Raw genomic sequence first — 26,360 nt, forward strand, 5'->3', positions numbered from 1 at the left:
TGTGTGGAAAAGAACTTTTACAAGATAAAATTGCAGTTTAGTCTGTTATTTGAATTATACTGTGGAGTCAGTTATATTGAGTGTATTCCCACTAAACTCCCCATCTAACTTGATCTAACCTTTCCAGTTATTAGTTCTAACAAGTAGTTTCTTCAAATCTATACAAAGTTAAAGGGAAATTTAAGGTTCAAAAATGCTGGTCTATTACAGGAAACTGTGACTGTATAAAGCTAGTTTACCTTCTAAATTGATGACAAACTTTCCTTCAATAAGATCTGTATCTGCAGGCAGGTCACGAGGAACACTAGTAAGTAACGTTGTGTGTGATGCCATCATTAGCTCATTCAGTTGTGAAGTACTGGATGTTTGCTCATCCTGCAGGCGCTTGAGGCAAGAAACAGGTAAACTTAGAATATTGAGTGCCATCCTCCAACAGGAGATGCAGTCTCTTATACACCAAATTGGATCCAAAAACCCTGTTCTCATTATGTGCAAGAATGGGCTATATGCCAACATATTTACAAAAATGGACCTTTGAAGATATTTTAAAATAGAACATGCACTTGTTCCCATGGTATTTGTTGCAGTCAGTAGGGGTACATTCTGGACCATGCATCAACTGATGGCGTGCAATTTGTTAACCAGAAGGTGCACAATAATGGTCCATTGGCAATTCTCTCCCATAGTAAAGTTCAGCAGTGTGGAGAGACAGTGACCATAAGCACACGTTACACCATTCCATGGTCCACTGGTTGTGCAACATGCTTGTGATTCGCTTAAAAACCTTACCAGTGATCGCTAATCTTTTTGATTTCTTGGGTACAACAAAATAGCTATGTGGATCACTCAAATAAAAAATGTTGTAGAACTGAACAGATTAGAAACATTGCATGCTAGTTGATGAGATCTACCAAAATCCATGACTGACAAATACAGAAATTTGGGCTCGCTATGCCTGTGAGCATTTTGGAAGGGATTAAAATGGACGTTGTACCGGGCTTCTAAATTTCAGGATGGGGTGGCCATTGCCTTAGAGATAAATCAGCTTCTCTTTAATGAAGATTTAGTAAAGATAGCTACTTTGATGGTCTGGGGGATTAAGGTCTGGGGGATTAAGGACTGGTGTAGAACAAAGGCACAGACCTGCATGATCGGCTGCCTCTGATCACACACAAGCTACACATTCAGAGTTGGAAGCCCTTCCTATTAACGAAAATGCCAGGGGTCTTCACATGGAGTCACAGGGAAATGTGCGCAAACAATAATTCCCTGTAGCTGTGGGAAACCCAAAGCTCTCTTGTTTAGCTGCCTCCATAGGAAAGGTGATAAAATGGTTCTGCTTGTCAAAGAGGGCATCTGTGACTTGGCTTATGCAGCAATGGCATGAAAATTGACTTGTGTTACTTAAGTCACCTGTTGCAGGCTGGAATAACCCTGAGGCATAGAAATTCAGGGTCACTGTGACCTTTACAGCCATAAGCAGAGGGGGATAAAAAAGGAGGGGAGGGGAGGGGGTCGCAATATTGGTTAAAGAAACAATTACAGCTGTGAGGAAGGATGATATGTTAGAAGGATCATCAAATGAGGCCATATGGGTTGAACTGAACAAAAGGGGGCAATCACACTGCTGGGAGTGTACTATAGACCTCCCAAATAGTCAGAGGGAGATAGAAGAGCAAATATGTAGGCAAATTTCTGAAGTGCAAAAACAATAGGGCAGTAATAGTAGGGGATTTCAACGACCCTAATATTAACTGGGAGTCAATGTAAAAGGTATAGAGGGCACAGAATTCTTAAAATGCATTTAGGAGAACTTTTTCAGCCTGTATGGAGCTAGCCCAACAAGAAAGGGGCAATGAAGCTGGGCAGATGGAAGTGGGCGAGCATTTTGGTGGTAGTGATCATAATTCAGTTAGATTTAGTGTAGTTATGGGAAATGACAAAGATAAGGAGTAAACGTTCTCGATTGGGGAAAGGTCAATTTTACTAAGCTGAGATGTGATTTAGCAAAAGTGAACTGGAAACAGCTACTGGAAGGTAAATCAGTGTCAGAACAGTGGGAGGCATTCAAGGTGGTATTAGTGAGGGTTCAGAGCAAATACGTTCCCACAAAGAAGGGTGGGACTCCCAAATCTAGAGTCCCCTGGATGTCATGGGGCATACAGGGTAGGATAAGGCAAAATAGGGAAGCTTATGTCAGACACCGAGAGCTAAATACTGCAGAAAGCCTAGAGGAGTATAGAAAGTGCAGGGTGAAATTAAAAAGGAAATTAGGAAAGCAGAGAGAGGGCATGAAAAAATATTGGCAAGGAAAATCAAGGAAAACCCAAAGATGTTTTGTAAATACATAAAGAGCAAGAGGATAACTAAAGAAAGTACAGGGCCTATTAGAGACCAAAAAGATAACCTGTGTGGAGGCGGAAGACGTGGGCATGGTTCTTAATGAATACTTTGCGTCTGTCTTCACAGAAAAGAGAGGGAGGAGGAGTGTGAAATATCAGATGAGATAAACAGTGAGAGGAAATATTAAAGGGTTTAGCATCCTTGAAAGTAGATAAGTTGCCAGGCCTGGATGAAATGTATCCCAGGCTGTTACAAGAAGCAAGTGAGGAAATAGTGAAGGCTCTGACCATCATTTTCCAATCCTCTCTGGCTACAGGTGTGGTGCCAGAGGACTGGAGAACTGCTACCATTGTACATTTGTTTAGAAAGGGAGAGACCGAGTAATTACAGCCTTGGTGGTGGACAAATTATTGGAAAAAATTCTGAGGGACAGTATTAATAGTTATTTAGAAAGGCATGGATTAATCATCAGCATAGATTTGTTAAGGGAAGGTTGTGTCTGACTAACTTGATCGAATTTTGAGGAGGTAACAAGGAGGGTCGATGAGCGTAGCGCGTTTGACATAGTCTAAATGGATTTTCGAAAGGCTTTTGACAAGGTCCCACATGACGGACGGGTCAGAAAAGTAAATCCCATGGGATCCAAGGGAAAGTGGCAAGTTGGATCCAAAATTGGCTCAGTGGCTGGAAGCAAAGGGTAATGGTCAACCGGTACTTTTGTGACTGTGAGGCTGTTTCCAGTGGGGTTCCACAGGGCTCCGTGCTGGCTCCCTTGCTTTTTGTGGTATAAATCAATGATTTAGACATGAATGTAGGGGGCATGATTAAGAAGTTTGCCGATGATACAAAAATTGGCCGTGTGGTTGATAGTGAGGAAGAAAGCTGCAGATTGCAGGAAGATAGCTGCAGATTGCAGGAAGATATCAATGGACTGGTAAGGTGGGTAGAAAAGTGGCAAATGGAATTCAGTCTGGAGAAGTGTGAGTTAATTTATTTGGGGAGGGATAAGGCGGCATGGGAATACACAATAAATGGTAGGATATTGAGAAGTGTAGAGGAACAGAGGGACCTTAAGAGTGCATGTCCACAGATCCCTGAAGGTAGCAGGACAGGTAGATAAGGTGGTTAAGAAGGCAAACAGATACTTTCCTTCATTAGCCGAGGCATAGAATAGAAGAGCAGGGGGGTTATGCTTGAACTGTATAAAACACTAGTTAGGCCACAGCTAGAGTACTGCGTGCAGTTCTGGTCACCACATTACAGGAAAGATTTGATTGTACTAGAGAGGGTAAAGAGGAGATTTACGAGCATGGTGCCAGGTCTGGAGAATTTTAGCTACGAGGAAAGATTGGATAGGCTGGGGTTGTTTTCTTTGGAACAGAGGAGGCAGAGGGCAGAGGTGTATAAAATTGTGAGGGGCCTAGATAGAGTGGATAGAAAGGACCTATTTCCCCTAGCAGAGAGGTCAATAACCAGGGGGCATAGATTTAAAGTAATTGGTAGAAGGATTAGAGGGGAGTTGAGGAGAACTTTTTTCACCCAGAGGGTGCTGGGGGTCTGGAACTCACTGCCTGAAAGGGTGGTGGAGGCAGAAACCCTCAAAGCATTTAAAAAGTATAGGATATGCACTTGAAGTGCCCTAACCTACAGGGCTACGGACCAAGAACTGGAAAGTGGGATTAGGCTGCATAGCTCTTTTTCAACCAGCACAGACACGATGGGCCGAATGGCCTCCTTCTGTGCCGGAAATTTCTATGATTCTACGAGGCAGTGCTGAGCATGTCCTGGTGAGGGCTGCTCCTCACTGAGTTGGAGGTAGGACATTCTGTTTCAGAAGACCCGTGTGGTATAAGGGCTTCTGCGCCACGCCGTCCTTCGCCCCTGTAGTTGCAGGTCTCTACTGTTTTCCTTGCTGCTGCTCCATTTCCTACAGCTCCACAATTCAACAGGTGTAGCACACCGATTTGAATATTTTATAAGACCAGCACTACTACTCACGGTTTTGGGTGGGGTGCAGAGTCTATATATTGTGATGCACACAGTTGTGTGGGACATGATGGATGGACCAGAGGGTCTTTTCTCGTCAGTCACTGTACATATATTTGTACATGCGCCCAACCAGGTGGACTAAAAGTCGCCCAAACCAAACTTTCACAGGAAATCGGGCGTGGGAGATCCTGATCCGAAATTTGCCTCGGTTACGCTCATTTCTCACCCAAAAATAGATGTAACAATGTCCAATTTCTCTTCTCAATAATAAAACAATTGAAAAAACTAAATTTATATAAATTATCACAAGATTTCCTCCAAAGTTGGCTGGAATTACCTCCATCAGCTCAAACAGCAGACTAGGCTCAATGATAATGGTTACATCATACTCAGTTGTGCTTTTGCCAGGGACAGAGCTCAAGAAGCTATCTCTCAATGCACAAGCACCCTCAATAGCCTCCACTACACCAGGCTTCTTCCAAACAGAACTGGTCTTTATCCAGCCAGTGCGAAACACACTCAGAGGCTCTGAAAGATAACCAAGAAACATCATCAGAGATTTATTGCCTATTCTTGATTTGAATAAGCATTCAATGTATTTTGAATCACAAAAAAATAATTTTATATTACTAAATGCAAATAACAGCATTAAAGAAATGCTACCTTTTTTGTATGATAGGTGCTGGAATACCTCCTCTGCAAGATGAGGGAGGATTGGGGCTACAGAACGTGTGATTACGTCTAATGCTTCAGCTAAAATTGTTTGACATGATAGACGCTTGGGGTGTTTCTCATCTTCACAGTATAATCTGCAATTTTAATAAAACATTGTTTAGACAGGTACACTCTAATAACTCCAACAGGACTATAAAAATCCAAATCAGCTCCATTCACAACTCCTCTGTTAATGAAGCAGCCCATGCCAACCTACAGCAAGACCTTGTTACCATCCAGGCTTGGGCTGAAGACTGACAGGTAACCTTCATGCCACATAAACACCAGGTACTGAAGAGAAAGCCCAGCCACCTCCTCTAACTTTCAACAGGAACACTATCGTGGAGATCACCACTGACCAGAGACTAAACTAGACCAGCCATATCAACACTGTGGCTACAAGAGCAGGACAGAGGCTGGGTACTCTGCAATGAGTGGCTCACTTCCTGGCCCCTTAAAGCCTTGCCACCATCTACAAGGCTCAAGTCAGGAGTGTGATGGAATACTCAGCATCAAGAAGCTCAACACCATCCAGGACAGAGCCATTTTCTTGATTGGTGCCCCTGACAATGGACTGAATATCCACCACCAGTGCGCTGTGGCTGCAGCATATATGATCTATAGGACGTACTACAGCAATTTGACAGCACTTCCCCTCCTCACCTGCAACCTCTAAAACCAAGAAGGGCTTGAGAAAATGTTGTGGGAATACTATCATCTCCAAGTCACACACCACCCTGACACGGACATATATCACCGTTCACTCATCATTGCGTTAATATCCTGCAATTCCCTACTTATCACTGTGGCAGTGCCACTGCACAAGGGCTGTGGCAGTTCAAGGAGAAGGCCCACCACTGCCTTCTCAGGGCAACTGCAGATAGGCAGTAAATAGAGGTTTTGCAGCATGGTCCACACCCGAAAATAAATTTTTTAAAAATGAAAACTATACATTAGTTCTGTTCTTAAGATATTGTTACCGTCAAGTGTTTTGTTTTAATTGTTTGGCCTGATTTGGAAGACATTTAAAATACGTAATAAACAATGGCTTTTCGTTTTGAGTTTGCAAATCAACTGCATGTATTGCAATTATGGATATTATACTAACCGATCTTTGATGATGCTGAAGTAGAAGTTAGAGAGTTCTCTGTTAATAAATGCCAACATAAGGCGAATAACTTTTCCAAAATCATACTGTGTATAAGCTGCTGTAACCTGAAAAAGATGTAAAAAAAAAACAAATATCTTGTAGGCAAAAAACAGTTTGTTGCAAAATGTACACATTTCAGCTACCTAAAAACAGAAACAGAAAGCTAAAGTAATAACCTAAATTAAAATCTGCCACTGATGAACATGACATTTCTGGCCTGTTTAAGTTGTTCCTTTCTGTTCAGGTAGTTTTGATAATCTACTTTTGTAGACCAGAGTCACAAACTTATACTCACAAAAAGCCCAAAAACTTTAAACTATGTTAATCATTCAGAATCTGACCCAATTACTTTCTCCCTCTGGTACATGCCAGCAATATTCATACAAAAAAAAGGAATTGAAAAAGAGAAGTTGGGCGGCACAGTGAGTTAGCAATCTGCCCTTCTACTGCTGGAATCCAGACTGTTCCCACACGTGGTCTGAAATATATGTATTTCAAAATCACAGCTAGGTTCCTTTTCTGCCATGATAGTGCAGTGGAGATCAGGCAGTCCTTGAGAGTAGAGACAAGATATTTACAATTAAATCAATGATTCTCATACAATCAGTAAACCTGGCACCAATAGTTTTAACCTGTTCACACACATGGTGTTCCACGAGACTGGTTTCATTCTGGTTTCAGTACCATGAAATTACAAATAAGTGCAATCATTTTGTTTATTTATTTATTTATTTTTAAAAGATTAATATATTCATTGTTATTTTCAATGGTTCATTGCATTTTTGTGACATCAATGGGGGAATTATTTATTTAAAATATTTCACAATAAGTACAGTTGTGCTTTTTTTGGGGAAAATGTTATTTAGTGCCTTAAAAATGATAAAAATATATTTCTGGTGCTGTTACCTTGGTACTATAATCTTGAAGGAGATGAAGCATATACTGATCCACAATTAGCATTTGTTCACTTGGAACTGCATCGGTTTGAGGATCAAAATGACAAAGGTTCCCCAACATAAAGCGTAATGTATTCCGTAACTGAGAAAACAGAAGATAAATTCATTGTATAAATTAGAAGCTTCCCGAGTTTCTCTTCGCCAGGCAACAAGGCAGGATGGTCTTTGCCATAAATTAAGAGCACCAATGTGCTCGAGGAGTGGCAGGTTTCTGGCTATTCTAAATTAAGGTGTGTTAGACACTTCTAAATAAGTCACTGCGAACTTCAAAATAATGACCAGGAGTAACAAAATTTCCCTGATTCACATTATAAGTGAAACACTTTACTGGTGCAATGTTCACACAATCTCTGCTTAATGCACCATATTATTTTAATTTTATAAACACAGGTTGAATGGGACTTATAAGATCTGATTTGTCTAATTCCCAGATATTTTCCTCCTCAAAATTTTACAATCAGAAACAGGTAAATTTTGTACTTGTTTGGAATAAAGCTCAATTTGAAAAAGATGGATCTGATTTTTTTTAGTTCACCAAGAAACTTCCTTTCTCTCTCCACTCTCCATCTAACCATTAGGTAGGTTTTTTAATTCATAGCAAATTATATAAATCACTGACATTTAAGTAAAGCAAGCCATTCGGCCCACCATGACAGATGATAGCTCCCCCAGAGTTATCTAATCCCACTACCCTTCTCTTTTGCTTGCTGTACCCTTTAATATTTTTCTTTTGAGTGTTTATGTAATGTTGTGATTGACACAGCATTATTAGACATTTGAGTGAAGCATTCCATATTTTAATAATCCTGCGTGTTTTTTTTTTTACATTCTTGATGTTTTAGTTCTAATTCTGAGTTTATACTCTCTCGCTACTAATTCATTAACCAGTGGAAATGAAGATTTACTTCCCAAATCCTCATCACCTGCTTGTTTTTGCATGTCTTTTCAAAATGTAACAAATGCCATTTTCATGTTAACTTAACAAAGCAGCTTTCTTCTTTGTCTACAGAGGCCTGCTAAATATTGTTCTGTTCACAAACGGTTTTGATTTTTTTCTGAGAATATTTACTGTCCAATGAAAGGTATACACCCTTAATATTCTCCCCAGTGTTTTCAGGTCCCTCTGCTGCCAATAGGATAGATGGGCTGCCAGCCTTCAGACCTCACTTTAACTGGCTGCCAGGAGATGCACAATAGCAACCTGGTGACAGTACATCAATCCAATTTTTACTTCCACCTGCAGGGTGTGCAGTGGCTTCCTGCCTATCACCTACCCACACAATGCAGTCCAGATTGAAAACCATGCATAGTGAAGATTGAACCTGCATCCTAATACTCCACGGCACAGCCAATAGTGCTCCAATGTGCAGTACCACTGTGCAAATCTATCAGATTTCCAGTGCAACACTTTAATCAATTGTCTGTCACTCAGCCAGAGTTGAAACTGCCGCATGGTGCTTCAATTGAATAAAAAGGCTTCATTATACGTAAATTCAAACAATAACATTTTTATGAATACAACAGATCTGTGGCCGACAATGGGAGTTATGCATATCTAAGAGTCAATAAGAAAAAAGAAATTCCGAGTTCATTTTTCTCAGTTTTCACCTTAAAGACGTCATCTCTTGCTGCCTGCAGTATATTTTGTCCAATTAACACCTCTGTGAAAACATTGGATTCTGCTACCCACCAGCGAAGAACATCTGCTCCATAGGGTGGGTCTTGGTTTGGATCCTATATAAAAGTAAACAATTTCACTGAATATAATTGGCATTTCAGAACAAGAAGAACATATGCAATTAATAAATTATTTGATCATCTCTATAATACCTAATAAACAATTGGTTGTATGAAAATAAATGTTTTGGCCATTGTAATGCACCACACATAGTAAACAACATCATAACTTCCTTGAGGGCAAACAAATGCACATCAATTAATTCATAATTTGCATTCACTTATCAAGAGGTCGTACGATTAAGAACCATCTTTAACTGAGGTTATAACTCAAAATACTATGAGGAAAATTATTTTCAGCCTTAGCGTTAACACCCGTTAACATTATCCAAAGTGAGAGAGAGGGATATGTAACACACATTCCTTTTGAATGTCAATGTTCTCACTCAGGCCAACATTTCCAGCATCGAAGCTTTGACCACTTTCGATCAGCTCCAATGGACGGGTCACATCGTCCGCATGCCCGATAGGAGACTCCCAAAACAAGCGCTCTACTCGGAGCTCCGACATGGCAAGAGAGCCCCAGGTGGGTAGAGGAAATGCTTCAAGGACACCCTCAAAGCCTCCTTGAAAAAGTGCAACATCCCCACCGACACTTGGCCCAAGACTGCACAAAGTGGAGGAGAAGCATCCGGGAAGGCACCAAACATCTCGAGTCTCTTCGCCGAGAGCAAGCGGAAGCCAAGCACCCCCCCGCCCCCCCCCCTTCAACCACCATCTGCCCCACCTGTGACAGAGACTGTAGGTCCCGCATTGGACACATCAGTCACTTGAGAACTCATTTTTAGTGTGGAAGCAAGTCATCCGAGGGACTGCCTAAGAAGACTGCCGAAGAGAACACATTCCTTTTGAATATACAAGGAATCTTCCATATTTAAAGAATATATTAAAAAAAGTATGCAGAATAAATTTGGAAAATACTATTTTATCTTAGTCGCTCTGTGCTAAAAGATAAAATTGCTATAAATGTCTGTGTATGTAACATTCATGCATTCAACATATCAATCCAATAGAAGTTTATTATATATACAGAAGCTATTGCTCTTCCTCACTTCATAATAAATCCCAATATTTGTCTAATCACTTAACATAGCATCACTTCCAACCTATTTGTGTCATACATAAGCAGGAGCCTGCCACCCAATTGAAACTTCAGCACAGGCATACTTCAATATACCAGCACATTAACAGCCTGAAAAAGGTAAGAAACAACTACATTACTGTACTACATATATAGGGCAGTGCGTGGCCCAAAGTAGCAAAACATAATTGAGATGATGCTAATAAACTACTTCAGCTTCATCTCAACATATCAATACCCTGTAAAAACTGTTATCTTAAATTTGCAATTTTTTTTTAGAAAATTGGGTTGTTTGTTGTAGAACGTTTAACTTTTAAAACTCTAACCAAATTTCCCATCAACAGATTTTGCATATACAGAAACGTTAATTTTTACTTACTTTTTTCTCAATGTGGAAAATGCTGGCAAAGGTACATTTATTGCCTATTTCAAGTTTCCCTGAGAAGGTGGTGGTGGTTCTTCTCCTTGAACCTCTGCAGTCCTGCACTGATGGATTCCCACAACAGTGCGAAGTAGGGAATTCCATAATATTGAATTAATGACGATAAAAGAACGGCAATATATGTTTAGTCAGGATTGTGTGTGACTTAAAGGGCAACGTGGAGGTTTCTGTAACATTGCTGCTCTTGTTCTTCTCTGTGGTAGAGGAGGCGTTTGATAAAGTGTCACCAAATGGGCTTGCCAGTAAAGTTGAAGCCCATGGAATAAAAGGGACAGTGGCAGCATGGATGTGAAATTGGCGAAGTGACAGGAAACAGAGATTAGTGGTCAATGGTTGTTTTTTTGGATTGGAGGATGGTACTATGACCACTGCTTTTCTTGATATATATTAATGACTTAGACTTGGGTGTACAAGGCACAATTTCAAAATTTGCAGATGACACAAAACTTGGAAGTATAGTGAACAGTGAGGAGGATAGTGATAAGACTTCAAGAGGACATATACAGGCTGGTGGAATGGGCGGACACGTGGCAGATGAAATTTAAATGCAGAGAAGTGCGAAGTGATACATTTTGGTAGGAAGAACGCGGATAGGCTATATAAACGAAAGGGTACAATTCTAAAGGGGGTGCATGAACAGAGAGACCGGGGGTATATGTGCACAAATCGTTGAAGGTGGCAGGGCAGGTTGAGAAAGCAGTTAAAAAAGCATACGGGATCCTGGGCTTTATAAATAGAGGTATAGAGTATTGTGTCCAATTCTGGGCACCGCACTTTAGGAAGAATGTGAAGGCCTTAAAGAGGGTGCAGAAAAGATTTACAAGAATGGTTCCAGGGATGGGGGACTTCAGTTAAGTGGATAGACTGGAGAAGCAGAAGTTGTTCTCCTTAGAGCAGGGAAGGTTGAGAGGAGATTTGATAGAGGTGTTCAAAATCATGAGGGGTTTAGACAGTAGAGAGAGAGAAACTGTTCCCATTGGCAGAAGGGTCAAGAACCAGAGGACACTGTTAAGGTGACTGGCAGAAGAACCAAAGGTGAAATGAGGAAAAACATTTTTATGCAACGAGTGGTTATGATCTGGAATGCACTACCTGAAAGGGTGGTGGAGGCAGATTCAATTGTGGTTTTCAAAAGGGAATTAGATAAGTACCTGAAGGAAAAAATTTGCAGGGCTACAGGGAAAAGGCAGGGAGTGGGACTAGCTGAAGTGCTCTTCCAGAGAGCCGGCATGGGCTCAACTGGCCAAATGGCCTCCTTCTGTGCTGTAACCATTCTATGATTCTAGAGGTTGCAAGGGAAGTAGGTGCTGACGAGACAACCTTTGTGTATTACTGCAGTGCATCTTATAGATCGCACATGCTACAGCCTCAGTGCACTGCGATGGAGAGTGGATATTGAGTCTGGTAGCATGGGGGCAAATCCCACAAACTGTTCTGTCTGGGATTGTGTTGAGCTTCTTGAGTTTAGTTGCAGTTGCACCTATCTAGGCGAATGGCAAGTATTCCATCACATTCCTAATTTAAGCCTCGTATGCTGGGGCTGAGGCAGCTGGAGATGGGCCATTCATCACCAAGTATCTAGCCTCTACCCTGCAATTGTAGCCAGTGTTGATATGGCTGGTCTAGCTAACCTTCTGGTTAATGGTGTCCCCCAAGATGTTAATGGTGCTGTTGAAGGTTAGGGGGAAGATGGCTGGGCTTTCTCTTGTTCAATACCTGGCATGAATGTTGCCTGCCTCTCGTCAGCACAAGCCTGGATGTTACCCTGGCCTTGATGTAAGCTAACATGGGCTGCTATGTTACTGGAGGAGTTGTGAATGGAACAGAACATTGTGGCAATGTCAGCAAAGAGCCCCACTCTTTAACTTAATAATGGAGGGACAGTTTTCTGAGGAACTCCTTCAGCAATGTCCTGGGGGCTGTTATAACTGAACTTTGACAATCTACTATATTCCTTTATATCATTCCAGCCACTGGAAGGTTTATCCAATGATCTTCACCGACCTCCGTTTTTCTGGAATCCTTTGGTGCCATACTCAGTCGCTGCCTTGATGTTGAGGAAAGATACTTTCAACCTCTCCTCTGGCGTTCAGGTCTTGCGTCCAAGGATGTGCTGAAGCCTGGAACGGAGTGGCTCTGGCAGAATATGAACTAAGCACCAGTGAGCAGGTTATGTGAAGGAATGCAAAACCCAAAAATAAAATGGCAAGTCATACTCAACCACTTTCATACAGTTAGATGCAGATATCCTATCCACCTTTAATAACCAATTGCAAATAGTATGAAACCTTAAAAGAGTACTTTTTTCGGAGTGGGAGGTGAAACAAAATAAAGACTTACTTGTCCTCCATTAATAACAATATCTGGATCCACCACATTTCCCAAGGATTTGGACATTTTCTCACCAGTTTCGTTGAGAGTAAAACCATGGATTACCAGGTTTCTGGCAATAAAATAATTAAAGTTTACTAAACAAAAATCTGTCTATCACCAGTATAAGTTTTTTTTATTACTGCATAATTTTCTTAAATGGTGTAATGGCAGGATTTACTATGTAAATCTTCCAAATTGGATACTTATATTAAGTTGTTTTGTAAGATAGCAATGTTTTATAAACATAGGCATTTAAACTCTCATAAATACCATTAAGACAAATCATTTAGACAGTTTTTTTTTTAAAATCACAAAATAACTTTTGTTCCACTTCTCGAAGACTCCAGAAACTATTCTTTTATATATTTCCTGTACAGTTTGAAACCAAGAATTTTTTTAAAAAACATCGCAATGCACTTAATGTCCCATAATTTGCAGTCATCAGCGAAGCGAAGGAACTTGCTGCTGAACTTGAAGAAAGCTGCCCAGAGATTTTGCAATCTCTGTGGCGAAAACTTGAAGTTTCTCGACGTGTAATTGATTGTAGCGCTGTGAATAGGGGGTTCCTAGTGCGATGCAGTGGTGATGTCATCAAGGTGTCTAAGCAGCCAATCACACTGAAGAATTCTCAGACAGCAAACCAAGAAATAAAAAGCAGCTTTTATCCTCACTTTTTTTTAATGTTATAGAGAACAAAATAAAAATTGGGATAAGGTAGAAGCTGAAATATCATTAAAAAAAAATTTAAAAAAAGTTTGTTCAAGTAGTTTTCAGGACCAGAATGGTTGTTTAGCAGTCAATACACTGTAAAACCCCAGTTATACCTATTCCAACAAGGCTTAACATTTAATGAGGTATTTAACAGCGATATTAGCATGGAAAAGCTTAAGTTTTCATCAGTTCCACTGATTTCCGGCTATGGGGTGGGGCTGTCCACAGTGCAGCCTGTGTTGGAGCTGTCAGGATTTCCGCTTTTAGATGCGCATGCACTAAATCCTGAAGTTGCAGTCAGTTTCAGAAGGGTAATGACTGCAAATGCTGACAGTTCGCCGCCATTACCCACCACAAAATCCGGGCCAATATATACAAAATTAAGCAATATTTAATCAAGCTGTGGACAACAGAAGGGCACCAGGTTCTACAGTGAATCTACAACTCATCTCATCACCTCTTGAATTTAGAGTTGAACCCAGCCAAGCTGTAAATGCCCTATGTGTAACAAAACTGGTGCTCTCAATTTAGTTCCTAGTGGACGCATGTTCCTTGCACAAAAGTACCCACAGTTTAGCCAAATTTTAAACAATCCAACTCAGGTAGGTCATAATGTTGACCGAGAAAGGCCAAAAACAAAAAAAATGGACAGACAGGTGGGCAGCCTCCACCAAGCCCATTACAAAGCTCCTGGCAGCCAGCTAGGAGTAATAACGAGAGTGGCCAAGAACAGAATGGCCATCTTGCTTTTGCAGATGCAGGAGATACATAGCCCTGAAAGGAGGGAGGAAGACAACTGGCAAGGTGTATAAAAAACACTGGAAAGAGAGGGTGCAGGATATGTAAAGAAAAACTGGAAGGATTGCAGTTTGGTAGCTCTAGTAATAATGCCAGTGACCCCAGTTTGAATTCCAGCCTCAACTTATTAAACTTAACAATCCACTTTGGGACAATTCATTCTGCAATAAAAGTAGCACAGAGATTAAGCATTAAGTAGTGGGAAGCACCACCACACAGTTGGGTTAAGGAAGAGGTGAAAATTATTTGCAAAACAAGCTCACATATCTTATGTATTAGAACATCTCCAGGTGACCAATTGGCAGCAGCTTGGACAGCAATTACTAGAAATCCAAATCACCCAGCTTGGGTTATATAGACAAGTACAAAGGAAAACAGATCATCTTATTTCTATAACTGAAGGTGAGCACTTATTTAGGCTTGGCATGGCAGATACAAATTTACCAAAATGATTTGAAAAATTCAATGTGCCCTGTGCCAACCCTGCAGTATTCAGAGAAGGAAAGAAAATTACAAAAAATTTCAACTTATACGAAGGATTACATAAATTGGTTATTATTGACTAATGTGAGCTATTAAACACTAACCTATACGGAACCTGTTTCTCAACTGCTACGCTGGTGAGCAGAGAGGACTGAAACCAGCCACCCAGCTGGTCCTTCCCCTCTAGGTACACATCTGCAATGTTACCTGCATCTAGAAAGAAATGAGAATTAATTAAGCAGAAGATTCACGTAAACCTTTAGTTATATTTATGAAAATGCACCTTCTAATTTAGAAGTCTACAGTGTGATTAAACAAAACTCAAAATGGCTAGGTTTTTTTTCCTCAAATTTCATCACATCACTACTTTTTCAGGTTTTATTTCTCAGCTTTTTTGCCCTCATCTCCCAAACAAGAACAACTTGCACTTATATTGTGTGGAGAAACATCCCAAGGCACTTCACAGAAGTGTAATCAGGCAAAAATCGATACCTAACTAAAAGAATTGATACTAGGAGAGGTGACAAGAAGTTTGGTCAAAGAGTGGGTTTTAAGGAGGACCTTATAGGAAGAACGGGAGGTGAAAAGGTGGGGAGAATTCGAGAATGTAGGGCCTAGACGGCTGAAGGCACGGCAGCCAATGGTGGAGCAGAGAGAGTGGGGGATGTGCAAGAGGCCATAATTGGAGGATTGCAGTGCTGGAGAAGGTTATAGAGATAATGTGGGGCAAAGCATGGGGCGGAGGTGGATAATGTAGTTGGAGGTAAAAGTGTTCACTCTTTGCAATGGAAAGGATGTGGGGTCGGAAGCTCAGCTCAGGATCAAACAGGACACTAGGGTTGTTAACAGTCTGTAGAAAACACTGCAGGGCTGAACACTACCGTAGGGGGAGAAGATTTTTTGTTGAAAACTTCCTCATGCAGACACCTCCTGCCAACTGAGTTTAGTTTTCAATGTATATGTTGTATCCCTTTCCTTTAGTGGTCTGCCTCTGCCTTATGACCATGTTGACCAAGATAAAGGGCAAGTAACCTGTTCCCAGGCCTCAATCAATGGCACTCTTTATCTGACTGCTAGGTGGTGTGCAAGAGCTGCCTGGGATTGATTCTCCCTCCAATTATTAATTCCATCCCAGTAAGGAAGTGCCTGGCAACTTTAAATGACAATTCACAATGTAGGAAATTAAAAGTATTTATCACTCCAATGCAACACAAGATAATACGGTCATGATTCCAATTTGGACAATAAGAGGTACTGAAGAAGGCATTAAAGAAAGTCAGTGCGTGCAGAAAGTAGATGGGTTGGGGTGCTGTAGATCACTGGGTTTGGTAGGTTAAAGGAGATTTATCAACAGATGGTGGTGCAGAGGGGCATGAATGTTTGTTGTTTTAATTGCCTGAAGTGAAGTGCTCCCATTGTACAGGTGAAACCCCTAGGTGCTTTCTGGCAAGACTGTGAAACAACACTAGTGCACACATGAGAATGTCTCATCAAGCTGAAGGGAGTACATGATCTTGTTTTGTCTTGTGTATGCCCCACAGTGAGTATCTATTCTACCTTTGTAGGAAGGACTGCTCATTTCCACATGACAAATGTGCTACTTTATACAGCAAAAATAGAACATTTCTCAATGGCTCATCGGGGGATCAAGTTGGATTTCAACTGGTAAGCACTGGGGTGGGTCATGATCCACTAAGAAGCCAGTGCAGGACATATAACATTGATAGTGAAGAGCTTAAAAAATTAAATGCAAATGAAAATAAATATGTTTCACCCTATCCTTTACATAGGTCAATTAGTAATGCACAAATAACTAAACTTGAGTTTTGACAAGGTGTTTTATACCAGATAAACTACATGCATTGATATTTATTACTGTGACTCACTATAGGATTTCTAACACTAAACAGGAGTATCTGTAAACACGCGTTAACAGAAGATATTAGCCAAATCACGAATGACTAATTTGTAGCAATGGACTCTGTATACTGTTTTAACACACTGAGGATACATGGAAGAGGTAGCACTAGGAAAAATATACCAATATTGCAGACAACTATAGTGTTGAGGTTCAATGACAACTTGCATTTATAACACCTTTAATTAATGTAAAGAAACATCGCAAGACATTTCACAAATAAGTACAATGAAATAGATATCAAACCAAGAAATGAGAGATGGAAAGAGGGGTGATCGAATGTTTGGTCAATTGGTGGGCTTTGACAAGTTTTAGAAGATGGAGAGAAAGAGAGATGGAAAGGCAGACAAGTTTAAGAAGGGTGTTCCAAAGAATAAGATCAAGGTGGTTTAAGTCTCCATCACCATTGGTTGGGCAACGGGAGTGGAGGATGCATAGAAAACCAGAGTCAAAGAAGGATTGTTCAAGAAGGGATAGAGGTATGAAGGAGATTGCAAAGAAACGGTGGATAGGGCTATGGACAGACTTACAGATGAAGGGTTTGAATTTGATGCACTGGGGAATGGGGAGCCAGTGTAGATCAGCAAGGACAGGATGAATTGGTGAGTGGGGCTTTATGCAAGGATACATAATGGCAGAGATAGTGAAGTTTAAGGAGATCATTACACCGGCCGAGGCTGGAGGTCACAACTTCACAAACTTCTGGGCAAGAAGCTGGGTCATATTGGTAAGATATATTAAAGTACATCAAGAGCAATGATTCCCACAAGGTCCGTGATCTGCTATTTGAGATCAGGATTTGTGGTCTGGTCAAGATTAAACATAGAAAATAGGAGCAGGAATAGGCCATTCAGCCCCTCTAGCCTGCTCCGCCATTCAATGAGATCATGGCTGATCATCCAAATTCAGTACCCTGTCCCTGCCTTCTCCCCATATCCCTTGATCCCTTTAGCCTTAAGGAATATATCCAACTCCTTCTTGAATATATTTAATGAATTGGCCTCCACTGCCTTCTGTGGTAGAGAATTCCACAGGTAAACCACTCTCTGGGTGAAGAAATTCCTCCTCATCTCTGTCCTAAATGGCTTACCCCTTATCCTTAGACCCCTGGTTCTGGACTCCCCGGCCATCGGGAACATCCTTCCTGCATCCAGTCTGTCCAGTCCTGTTAGAATTTTATAAGTTTCAATGAGATCCCCTCTCATTCTTCTAAACTCCAGCGAGTATAAGCCCAATCGACCCAATTTCTCCTCATACGTCATTCCTGCCATCCCAGGTATCAGTTTGGTGAATCTTCGCTGCACTCCCTCCATGGCAAGAACATCCTTCCTCAGATAAGGTGACCAAAACTGCACACAATGCTCAAGGTATGGTCTCACCAAGGCCTTGTACAACTGCAGCAAGACATCCTTGTTCTTGTACTCGAACCCTCTCGCTACGAAGGCCAACATACCATTTGCCTTCTTAACCGCCTGCTGCACCTGCAGGCTTACCTTCAGCGACTGGTGCACAAGGACACCCAGGTCTCGTTGCACTGCCCCTTCTCCCAATCTATTGCCGTTCAGATAACAATCTGCCTTCCTGTTTTTGCCACCAAAGTGGATAACCTCGCATTTATCCACATTATACTGCATCTGCCATGCTTCTGCCCAATCACCCAACCTGTCCAAATCATACTGGAGTTTCTCGGCATCCTCCTCACAGCACACACGCCCACCCAGCTTTGTGTCGTCTGCAAACTTGGAGATATTATATCTAGTTCCCTCGTCTAGATCATTTATATATAGTGAATAGCTGGGGTCCTAGGACCGATCCCCGCGGTACCCAACTAGTCACTGCCTGCCACTCGGAAAAAGTGCCGTTTATTCCAACTCTTTGCTTCCTGTCTGCCAACCAGTTCTTTATCCAAGTCAGTACCTTGCCCCCAATCCCATGTGCCTTAACTTTACATGCTAATCTCTTATGCGGGACCTTATCGAAAGCCTTCTGAAAGTCCAAATACACCACATCCACTGGTTCTCCCTTATCTATTCTACCAGTTACATCCTCAAAAAATTCCAGTAGATTAGTCAAGCACGATTTACCTTTTGTAAAACAATGTTGACTTTGTCCGATCCTGTCACTGTTTTCCAAGTGCTCTGCTATTACATCTTTTATAATGGATTCTAGCATTTTCCCCACTACCGATGTCAGGCTTACCGGTCTATAATTCCCCGTTTTCTATCTACCACCTTTTTTGAATAGTGGGGTAACATTAGCTACCCTCCAATCCATGGGAACTGTTCCAGAGTTTAATCGAATTTTAGAAGATGACCAGCAATGCATCTACTATTTCTAGGGCCACTTCCTTAAGTACCCTAGGATGTAGATTAAACAAACTAATCTAAACAGAATTTTTTTTTTTTTTAATCTGTAATGGTAAACATTAAAATAGGAAGGAGGATGGAGACCAATGCTTAAGGCAGTAATCTGGATAACTCACAAAAATAAGTACTGTTCTTATGATTACATTATCGATCAATGGTTCGAGATTGTGCCAGTTTTCTTCACACATACAAGACCTGGAAAAAATAATTTTAAGTCCCGTGTATGTTTGTAAATTCACATCTCAAAATGTCAGATCACTTTTCAGTTTACAAGTACTGTATTGACCTCAAATAAAATACTTTTGAATAAGTTTCTGTTTAGCCATGGCATGGCAATTATTAGAGGGTGTTGGTGAAGACGATAAAAGAATGTGGCCTGATGGGACAGTGCTTTCCCCTACTGTGAGATAACAATCTCTTCCAAAGTCCCAAAAGTTTAGAGGGCCATATAACCAAGATATATTCCACCTTCCTGAAAATGCCAGTAGAAAGATATGATAAGGGTATATTTACTTTAGTAAGCAAACTATAAAAGAAAAAACTAATAAAATATTATAGCTCTAACCTTTAGAATTATATCAGTAATTAGTGATTTTTTTCAAAGTCAGTCAAGTTATAAACTAAAATGGCTCAGAAAGGAATACTGCAAAATTTAAATGTTTATTCAAGAAATTTAAACACCAGATCAATTCTGTTCCATATATTATTTTCTTATAGTCCTCAAAAAGTCCTAGTTAGACCACACCTGGAGTACTGTGTTCAGTTCTGGGCACCACACCTTAGGAAGGATATATTGGCCTTGGCATGTAGATTTACCAGAATGATACCTGGACTCCAAGGGTTAAATTACAAGAGATTACACAAACTAGGGTTGTATTCCCTGGAATTTAGAAGGTTAAGGGGTGATTTGATTTACATTTACAAGATATTAAGAACTGATAGTTTCTCTCTATCTACCCTATTTCCCCTGGTTGGGGAGTCTAGGATTAGTGGACATAGCCTAAAAATTCGAGCCAGATCTTTCAGGAGTGAAGTTAGGAAACACTTTTACATGCAAAGGGTGGTAGAAGTTTGGAACTCTCTTCTGAAAATGGCAGTTGATGCTAGGTCAATTGTTTAATTTTAGATCCGAGATTGGTAGATTTGTGTTAACCAAAGGTATTAAGGGATATCAGGCAATGGAGTTAAGTCACAAATCAGCCATGATCTCACTGAATGGCGGAAAAGGCTAGAGGGGCTAAATGGCCGACTCCTGTTCCTATGTTACTAAAATAAGATGCTATACCACAGCAAAACAGGGATATCAAAAAAAATTGTACAAATCTAGTAAAATGAGGGTTGAAAACTGTTGAAAAAAGCCAAATCTTAATTTGATTTTTTTTAAATGTTCAATTTCCTCAAGAGAATTCTATAATACATAATTTACTGCAAGATGTAGGGTAATAAAATCAACCTTTGCCTTATGTTTGCCCTTTGACTGGCAAACAAAAGACTAATGATATGCTCATCTAAAAAATAAGCTGACCTGATCTGTTAAATATTATCAAATATGATGGTGTTAAAAGAGGTTATTGCACTTTAATGATAAACCACTAAGTCTTATTTTCTACAACATACATTAATCCATTTATGTTAAAGTCCACATCAAAAACAAAAAAAAGTTCCCATTTTTCTTTGGGATTAAGTTTTGTAGTACTAGCAGATGCCCTGGTAAGTCAGGTAATACACTGTTTTGTAACAATAGGAATCTTATATCATGTAAAGTACAATTTGCTGCTAAAGTGGAGTTCTGTCTAATGTGGCCTGTCTCTTTAATATCTACGAAGTCTATTTGCTGTAAATCCTGTTAACTGTTGTTGTTGAGGTTGTTTCCAGGTCAGAAGAAACCAGCATGAAATGCCTGCCGCATTTTTATATTTATATTTTTACGACTTTGAAGTACGTTGTTTTCTGTGCCACAGATGCAGACACGTGCTAAATCAAGGTGTTTCAAGAAAGAGTTTAAAAAAATATATAAATCATCTTATATTCTCAGAAATTCCCAAAGTACTTTATAACCAATGGATTTCTTTTGAAGTGCAGTCCGTGTTGTTTTGTAGGGAAACAAGACAGCCAAATTGCGCACGGCAAGTTCCCACAAATGATAACTGACTGAATAAAGTATTTTGGTGGTTTTGGATGAGGGAAGAATGTTGGCCAGAACACACAGAACTTCCTGCTTTTCAAATAGTGCTATGGGATCTTCTATGTCCGCCTAAGCAAGCAGATGGGGCTTTGATTTAATATCTCATCCAAAAAAGAATGCCTCCAACAATGCAGCACTTCGTCAGTACTACAATGAAAAGTACACACAGTACAAGGCACATTAATTTAATGGCCCGTAATTTGCGCCCGCTGCTGGCCCCAATGAAAGCTGCCCAGAGATCTCTGTGGCGAGAAGTTTGCCTTTTTTGACATTCAGTTGATTTCAGCGCTATGTAGTGGGAATCCCTAGTGCAATGCTGCTGTGCCGTCAATAAGCTGTCTAAGCAGCCAATCACGTTGCAGAATTCTCCAGACAGGAAACCAGGTAGCCGAATTGTGCATGGGTATTGCGCAGGAAACCAGGAAATGAGAAGCTGCTTTTATCCGGACTTTTAAAAAATGTTAGAGAGCAAAATAAAGATTGGGACTCTCACATGGGGATAAGGTAGAAGCTGAAATATCATTAACAAACTTTTTTTAAAGTTTTTTAAAAATTGTAATTTTTATCATAATGAAAAAATTTGATACTCCACAAATGTTAGTTTTGCAAGGCCAGAACATTTGTTTACCAGTCAATACGCTGTAAAAACCCCAGTTACACCTACTCCAACAAGGTTTAACATTTAATGGGGTATTTAACAGCGATATTACCATGGAAAAGCCTAAGTTTCCGTCGGGGGGGTCCACAGCACAGCCAGTGTTGGAGCAGTGAATGACTGACCGCAACTTCAGGATTTCCACGTTTAGATGCACATGTGCTACATCCTGAAGTTGCAGTCAGCTTCAAAGGGGTAATAACAGCGAACGCTGTTAGTTCGCCACCCACTGCAAATTCCGGCTCCATTTTTTTTTATATTAGAAAACTTTCCAATCTAGCATTCAGCATTGTCAAAAATGTCAGCACTCACTATAAATCTTCCATAGGCAATTAAACATGTATATCATCTGCATTTCTGTTTGTTTACAGTATGCACCAAAATTGTTTGGTTTTGTAAAGTGTGTTTTATTTTTAAATCTTGCACTTACTTATATGACGACTTTACAGGACAATATGTCCCAAGAGGGACTGGACACCAACCAGGTGCTGGGAGAACAGGTAGATTTTGAAGAAACTTTTGAAGGAGAACAAATAGTAGTAAGGAAGAGGAGGTTACAAAAACAATTTTATGATTACTTTAGGGAGAATTTCTAAAATTCCAGATAATTTGTTTTGTACAGCAAAAAAAAAATTATATTGTGCCACTCACAATAATCTATCCACTTTGCAACCTATTTCATCAGATGAACAAGGAGGAATGATTGTGGTGAAAGAGTCCAAAATCTAGAGGACAGATGTCTCTATTCATCAAGTGCTTCTTCCATCTTGTGAAATGACCAGATATCCCTTCCAGCAATGATGATGGTGAAATGATTTAACTGTTACTGGGTTAGACTACCTTGAAAGTTTCAATTATTAAGTAGAACTATTCAAAGGTATCTATATGTGTGGAATCGTTTAGATACTGGGGCTAATTACAAATGCCTCCGTATAGAGTAAACGGGGTAGTAGCAGGACACTTAATGCCACATATACCTTTCCCAATCTATAGCGTCTGCACAGCTTTGTGTACCCACTTTTGACCTTGATGGAGTAGCAGTATTACTTTGTTTCATTTCTGTGGTTCTCAACCTGGGAATAAGCTCCAAGTTTTTAATGCCTCATGTGAATAAGGTCTGACACAGAATGACTATTTATGGTTAGATACAAACCCATGTATCAGCATTTTGCACCAGGGACTAGGAAACCCATGTTCCAATCCTAGCTTCAGCTGCTATTGACACCCAAGATTTTCTAAGATGGCAGTCTTCTCTCCAACAAGTTAGACATAGCACCAAACAGAGATAAATGCCTGGAATTTCCTCAGGATAACTTTGTCAGAACCCCAGGATAAACAGTGTAAAAGGCTAAAAACAGCTGTTGGTCTAAGGGTTCTGCCAAAGTTACAGCGGGAGATTGTGAGAACCTAGTAGAAATTCTCCCCCCGAGTGCCCCCAGTTCCAAAAATGAGGGGAGAAATTTGCAAGAATTTGATCAGGTCACACAGTGCAACCTATATTTCTTGGTTACGGAGCAGCATTTGCAGAAAGTGAAGATTTTTCTAAGTGGACATCATTCCTCTCCAGCACAGACCCTAGTTTGTGGCTCCTAATTCTGATAAAATGCATTGAAAAATGTTTCTAAAACTTCCAGAGTCAAAGTTATTTAATCTTTAAAAAGAATTACTGCAAATGTGTGTCGGAAAAATTGCTACAAGAACATGTATTGCCACCTTCTTTAAAAATATATCAACACAATGAACAAATAGATCACTTGCCAAAAGCTCTTCCTTTAACATGTAGAAATAAATCTTAAACGGTACAAGAGAAACCTGCAGATGTAGAGCTGGAAAGTAGGCTGGGGAGGAGCTATGACGTCAAAGCACCAGATGTAGCAAGAAATAAGAGGAATAAACTATGACGAGTCAGATGAGTACAGAGAACCTATCATGGCAGTTCAGTTGATAACATTCTTGCCTCCCAGTCAGAATGCCAAGTTCAGGACTTGGGCAAATAATCTCGGTTGACACTTCAATGCAGTACTGAGACGCTATCCTTCAGATGAGATGGTTCACCGAGGCTGTGCCTACCTGTTCCAGTAGATCAGGCGGATATTAATGATCCCATGGTGCTATTGAAAGAGCAGGGAATTCTCCTGATGTCCTGGCAAACATTCCTTCCTCAACCACCAACACCAAAAAAAAGATAATCTGGTCCTGCATCTTACTGCTGTTTGTCGGACCTTGCTGTGTGCAAAACTGCTGTTGTGTTTGCTACACAACTGTGTTTTCAAAGTAATTCATTTTATGCAAAGCGTTTTGGCAGTTTGAGATGTTATATAAACACAATGTCTTGCTTTCTGGTTGGTTTATACCTCTGAATAGTGTAATAATCCAATGGAATAAAAGAACCAGTTGAAATATTTTTACAACCAAGAATAAAAAAGATTTCCTTTGTTTTGCTAAGATACTACTCAATGTTATGTTTTCACTTGCATTTAAGTATTGGTCTATTCTCCTCCCACAAGGCACACTGTCACTTTTACTCTGAAATAGCAAACTAAAATCTACAATATTGAATTCCAAGTAACCAATCTGAAAAACATGTTCAATATTTTGCTATAAAATCCGTTACAAGTCAGTAACAAAGCTAGCAAAGTGGCATCAACTCTGCACCTTTGAAATTTTAATGTGTTAACAGTCTGCATAACCTAGAGGCGCTAACACTTAACATATCAGTATTTAGTTGCTAAGTGATTCAGTCAACATAAAACATAGCCAGCAATAAATAATTTACACATGCAATATTTATAGATCTATCATACTATTGGATTAAAGTTCACAATTTTTAAACACTTCTATTTTTATATGTAAGTTGAAATGTCCTTCATCTTCAGAGAATCAAGTTCAAATATATTCTGGAATGGGTGATGACCGAGACCTCTCACTGTGATCAAAAACTTGTGTACTTCAGTATAAGACTGGGTAGTTATATCTATCACAATGCTACCCAAATTAGTTACCTTTCCTCAGGATGGATATATGGAGACTAGAACTTGTCACCCAGTACATACAAAGAGGTGTTTTCCTTTGGGACAAACAGAAATGTTATGTACATAAGGATATAAAGAATGTGGCCTGGGATTTTGGATAGTTTACATGTATATAAGGAGTGTTTTTGCTTGGGACATACAGGAAGGCATTAGTGATCTTAATCCATATGTCCTCCATGCAGTTGCAATGTGCTGTTGATTTGTTTTGACACAGAACACAAAGTTCCTCTGATGAGAAGTGCAGGGAAAATACTACCAATATTGAGTTCACTGCTGACTCAGATGAGCTTCCAGGATATTTATATCACTACTGCCTCACTGCAACTTTAACAGAAAAGACATTTGTCCAAGCCAGATCTATTATGTCCGTGAATGATTGAGACACGGACAGCAGGAGTGGAACAAAATAAGTCTTTACTGATGGAAGTCAATAGTGAAACTGAAACAGAGGCTCACTAGCGCCTTTTATACAGGGGTGGTCACTGCCAGTACTGCAGTCTGAGACCAGTTATTCTCTTAAAGGTGCATACACAACAATTCCTCCCCTTTTAGATAAACAGTACATAACATTCATTTAACAACTAAATGATAACTAATTACAATCACAATTACGGTTGCAAGATACATTGGTTAAGTTTAAGCAATTATAAGTTCAGTCTTTGAGGAGGCTTCCTAATTCTGTCTGGATAACGCCTCTTTGGGGTATCAGGTTCTTCTGGCAATGTTGAGTCGAGATCAATGTCGTTGTTTGGTTCATCTGCTTCCAATATTACCGGTTCTGCGGTAGCTGCAATTGGAACGTCGATTTCATTACCAGGTGTATCAGATCGTGGTGTGGAGTTGACGTTTTCCAGTGACTCTAGAATCTGGTCAGCATGGCATCTTACAATGCTCTCCCCAACGTCCACGGTATACATGAGAGGTCCTTGTCGTGTACAAATCGTTCCTGGCTGCCATTTCTCAGTGCGGTAGTCCCGGGCCAAAACTGGTTGACCTATCTTAAAACTCCTGGTCGGCCTTTCATTCATATTCTGAAACTGCCTGTTCTCCACATCTCTTCGGACGTTTGGCTTAACCAAATCCAAGCGGCATCGTAGTCTTCGATGGAAGAACATCATGGCTGGAGTTTGGTTGGTTGGTAACCGCATGTGTCGCATTCCGGTAGGCAAACAAGAAGTTGTCCACCTTGTGTTGTAGGGGTATATCTTCATTACACATTGCCTTGATAGCCTTCTTGAATGTTTGGACAAACCTCTCGGCCAATCCATTAGTGGCTGGATGATATGGGGCAGATGTGTAATGCTTAACACCACTGTTCTTTAAGAACCTCTGGAACTCTTCAGACACAAACTGTGGTCCATTGTCAGAGCAAATCTGTTCAGGCAGCCCATTCCTGGCGAATACGGTTCGTAAAACTGAGATAGTTT

General features: G+C 40.3%; 1 protein-coding gene across 1 annotated transcript in view; it reads right to left on the reverse strand.

Annotated features, from left to right (window-relative positions):
* iars2 (isoleucyl-tRNA synthetase 2, mitochondrial) overlaps positions 1-26,360 on the reverse strand; it is a 109,935-nt gene that overhangs the window by 4,673 nt on the left and 78,902 nt on the right. The window contains exons 15-22 of the mRNA XM_085980988.1: positions 14,882-14,990; positions 12,753-12,855; positions 8,761-8,886; positions 7,103-7,234; positions 6,155-6,261; positions 4,996-5,141; positions 4,670-4,860; positions 240-384 (exon numbers count right to left, since the gene is read on the reverse strand). Of these exons, the coding sequence (XP_085837114.1) occupies positions 240-384; positions 4,670-4,860; positions 4,996-5,141; positions 6,155-6,261; positions 7,103-7,234; positions 8,761-8,886; positions 12,753-12,855; positions 14,882-14,990 (1,059 nt within the window). The remainder of the gene's footprint in view (positions 1-239; positions 385-4,669; positions 4,861-4,995; positions 5,142-6,154; positions 6,262-7,102; positions 7,235-8,760; positions 8,887-12,752; positions 12,856-14,881; positions 14,991-26,360) is intronic.

The sequence above is a fragment of the Somniosus microcephalus genome, chromosome 3 (genome assembly GCF_052327205.1).
Source record: "Somniosus microcephalus isolate GS21.2 chromosome 3, FLI_Smic_1.0, whole genome shotgun sequence".
In the NCBI taxonomy this organism is placed as follows: Eukaryota; Metazoa; Chordata; class Chondrichthyes; order Squaliformes; family Somniosidae; genus Somniosus; species Somniosus microcephalus.